This window comes from Eurypyga helias, unplaced genomic scaffold (assembly GCF_000690775.1).
Source record: "Eurypyga helias isolate BGI_N326 unplaced genomic scaffold, ASM69077v1 Scaffold51495, whole genome shotgun sequence".
Classification (NCBI taxonomy): Eukaryota; Metazoa; Chordata; class Aves; order Eurypygiformes; family Eurypygidae; genus Eurypyga; species Eurypyga helias.
The window spans coordinates 1-3,920 of NW_010251763.1; the positions used below are offsets into that span (position 1 = coordinate 1).

Sequence of the window (3,920 nt, forward strand, 5' to 3'; positions counted from 1 at the left end):
GACCGACACCGGGGCTCAGCCCCGGGTGGGGGGGACTGGGAGAGGGACGGGGACACACTCCCCGGCGGCAGACAGCCTCTTCCATCCCATATGCCAGCGATGCAGCCCCCGGAGCCGGGCTCAGCCGGCGGAGGTGAGTACCGACACCTGATTTATTTTATTTTATCCTCAAAAGACGTGTCCAGCTCCCCCTGCCCCCCAACCCTGTTCCATCAGCCCAGCCTTTCCCACGGCCAAGCGGGGAGGTGGCCCCCACTGCCCGGTCCCCCACTGGTCCCTTCTCACCGTGTCCGAGATGGATGGAGGACTCCATCCACCCATCCATCCATCCGGCACCAAGCCAGGCGCTTGGCAGACCCTTATTTTCCTTTCCTCATCTTCCACCTGGCTTTTGAAACTGCCTGTGAGTCCTCACCCACCGGACACCCACTGCCCGCTAATGCTGCAAGGCGTTGCAGCCCGGAGAGGTGAAGTCCAGCAAAGTTTTAGGCATAATATTGCAGGTTTTGGGCAATCTCATTACAGTCTTTGCTATCGCTTCTGCTAACGGAGCCAGTTCGTGTGGGTGCACCTGATACCGACCAGCCAGAGCATCTTGCTCCAGCAGCCCTGACTCTTCCTTGCCTCTCTTGGAGGCTCCTTCTCCCGTGCCTGTGCTGCAAACCCCTATGGCACCTCTCTGAAGCCCCACTGGCAACACGTTGGTCGAATCCTGTGCCCAGGACAGGGGTATAGAGGCCAGGCAGGGCCTCCCTGCATGCCAGCGTCTAGGGGAAGCTGGTGGTCCCGGAGGCTGGGAAAAGCATCTTGGCTGGCGAGCTGAGCGCTTGGCACGGGGATATGGGGGGATGATACAGCCGCCCACCATGCAGCGGCTTTGCAGTGCTTTCGCAGAGCCAGGCTGACCTGCGGGTGGCTAGGCTGAGCCTTATAGCAAAAAATACGCCTTTTTCTGCCTTAAAATTGCAACCTGGGTTTGCCTGGAGTAAGTCCCGTCATCACTGCAGGCAGCTCCCGCCTGCCCCCCAGCATCCTCCTGCGTCCCTGCCTGCGTAAAAGCTGGGGAAACCCGAGGGTGGGTGCTGCACGGACCCGCTCCTCTGTTACATCTGCAGTGAGAAAATGCCACCCCCCCTCCATCAGAAGCTCTCACGGTCCCAGATCATGACGTATAATTATCGCTTCATATGTAAGGGCTGCGCAGGGTCTCCTCTTCCCCAGCTCATCTCCCTCAGGCACTGCAGCTTTGCCAGGGAGAAGATTATTTTAGTGGATCAGAAGCACAAGGAGAAACGGCAGAAGATAGCCAGGAGCAGGGATGATCCCAGGCCACCGTGTCAGGGATCACACAGGTATGGCTCCTGCATGGCTGGAGCGTTACAGTGTCAGGACCCGGGTTTTTCTTCCTTCAATCATCCCTAAAAAAAATCCCATGAGAAGAGGATGGACTGCTTTAATTCCTCATCAAAATAGTGATAGGAATAATAATGATATAAAATAATAATTCAGCCGAGGTGCTGCGGCTCCTTGGGACGTGTAACCCAAGGAGGAGGAGACTTTTTGGGGCACTGAGATGATCCCGGCAGGACACGTCCCAGCCAGGCTGGGCGCTGGTATAAATATGAAAACCCACCTCTGAGGGCATTAACGATTTATTCCCTTAATTCCTTTTATCCTCTCTCAGCTTCATTTTCCTGCTTTCCCTTCTCAGGCCCTCCCAACGGCAGCTGGCCCAACTCAACCGCAAGCGAGAGCCACCTCCTGAGGGAGAACTACACCTTCTTGGCCTACTACCAGCACTCCTGCCCCGTGGCCGCCATGTTCATCCTGGCCTACACCTTCATCTTCCTCATGTGCATGATCGGCAACATCCTGGTGTGCTTTATCGTGGTGAAGAACCGCCAGATGCGGACGGTCACCAACATGTTCATCCTCAACCTGGCCATCAGCGACCTGCTGGTGGGCATCTTCTGCATGCCCACCACCTTGGTGGACAACCTCATCACGGGTGAGCGGGGCAGCGGAGGGGCGAGACGCGAGGGTGGGGAGAGAAAGTGGTGGGGGACATCACCCACCTTCTGCCCCCACCACACGTGAGGCTACCCCCTGGGTGATTATTTGTTGAGGATGAGGAGGGCAGGTGGTGGCCACCCAACAACATCTGGTGAAAGGTATCGTTTCATTTAGAGCCTTTATTTTAGGAGGAAAAAGTCCTTCTTTTTCTGAGGTTTCGGACATTTTTGGCAAAATGACAATGACCTTATCACTGCATTTATGTGTTTGTTTAAAGTTCAGCCGTTCTTCATCAAGCACCACTGAAAAATGTCCTTCTCTTCTTGCATGGATGTTCTCCTGTGCTGGCTCAGCTCTGCTCTCCAAAGATAAAAGCCGACACTGGCACCATTGGCAGAGTTTATCTACAGCGGTAGCCAGGGCATGGGGCAGAGTCTGTATTTATTGATCATGGGTTTCACATAGTTACTGCCAACACCTTAGCATTGAGGTCAAGAAAGAAGATGAAAGCCCTTCTGATTGAGGATCCCAAGGACGGTCCCCGTGACAACAGCTCAAGCCCTACGTAAGGGTAGTAGAAATGACAACCACCGTGTTCCTTGAGTTTCTAAGAAGGGTAATATGCATCTCTTTTACCAATTTTGGGGGTTTTCTCCAAGCATCTGTACTGCTAAAGGCCATCTCTGAGCCAAAAATGCATCCCCCACTTAGGAGCAGGATTTAGCATCCCCCACCAAGAACAGGGTGGATGGGGACATCTAGAGGGAGCAGCTGATGAAACCAGCCAAGCCAAAGGCGCCTACAACCTTCACGATGGATGTCCCCTCGCAGGTTGGCCCTTTGACAACACCATGTGCAAAATGAGCGGCCTGGTGCAGGGCATGTCCGTCTCCGCCTCCGTTTTCACGCTGGTGGCCATCGCCGTGGAGAGGTACGTTGGCGTGGGTATGTGGGGACAGGGGGACCGAGGCACCCCCAGCGTGTTCAGGTGTCCCATGCTGCTTCCACCATGGGAAAGCTCATGGGGATGTCAGGAGCGTGTCCCAGCTCTCTAGGAGGACCACAGGGCTGTCCCTGGGACATCCTGGCAAGGTGTCCTTCTCCACCTTGGGATGAAAACTCCAGAGTTGGAGAGATCCCAACCTATTTCTGCCACCAAAAGCCATACGTAAAGAGCAATCCACCCTCCCTTCCCAGCCCCGTGTCCCAGCCACCCTCCTTCCCCAGGGACATCCCATCAGGTGCCCAAAGTCACCACCGTCTGCCCTCCCACAGGTTTCGCTGCATCGTCCACCCTTTCCGGCAGAAACTGACACTGAGGAAAGCCCTGGTGACCATTGCCATCATCTGGGTGCTGGCCCTGCTCATCATGTGCCCCGCCGCCATCACCCTGACCGTAACCAGGGAGGAGCACCACTTCATGGTGGACACCTACAACAATTCCTATCCCCTCTACTCCTGTTGGGAGGCTTGGCCCGAGACGGGGATGAGGAGGATCTACACCGCCGTCCTCTTCTCCCACATCTACGTGGCTCCCCTCGCCCTCATTGTAGTCATGTACGCCCGTATCGCCTTCAAGCTCTTCAAGTCGGCAGCGCCTGCCCATGGCCAAGAGGAGCTGGAGGGGAGGAAGGTCTCCCGGAGGAAGGCCAAGGTCATCAACATGCTCATCATCGTGGCCCTGTTCTTCAGCCTCTCCTGGCTGCCCCTCTGGACGCTGATGCTGCTGACGGACTACGGGCGGCTGAGCGAGGGCCAGCTCCGCCTGGTCGCCGTCTATGTCTTCCCCTTTGCCCACTGGTTGGCCTTCTTCAACAGCAGCGCCAACCCCATCATCTACGGCTACTTCAATGAGAACTTCCGACGGGGCTTCCAGGAGGCCTTCAGGGCCCCCTTCTGCTCACGCC

The 3,920-nt window shown here is 56.2% G+C and overlaps 1 protein-coding gene across 1 annotated transcript; it reads left to right on the forward strand.

Moving 5' to 3' along the window:
- Positions 1-1,718: 1,718 nt before the first annotated feature.
- NPFFR1 (neuropeptide FF receptor 1) lies at positions 1,719-3,916 on the forward strand (the record flags this gene model as incomplete). The annotated part of the gene is made up of 3 exons (XM_010152113.1): positions 1,719-2,008; positions 2,845-2,944; positions 3,289-3,916. Coding segments are annotated over exons 1-3 (918 nt in total), but the record flags the coding sequence as incomplete, so codon positions are not given.
- Positions 3,917-3,920: the final 4 nt, after the last annotated feature.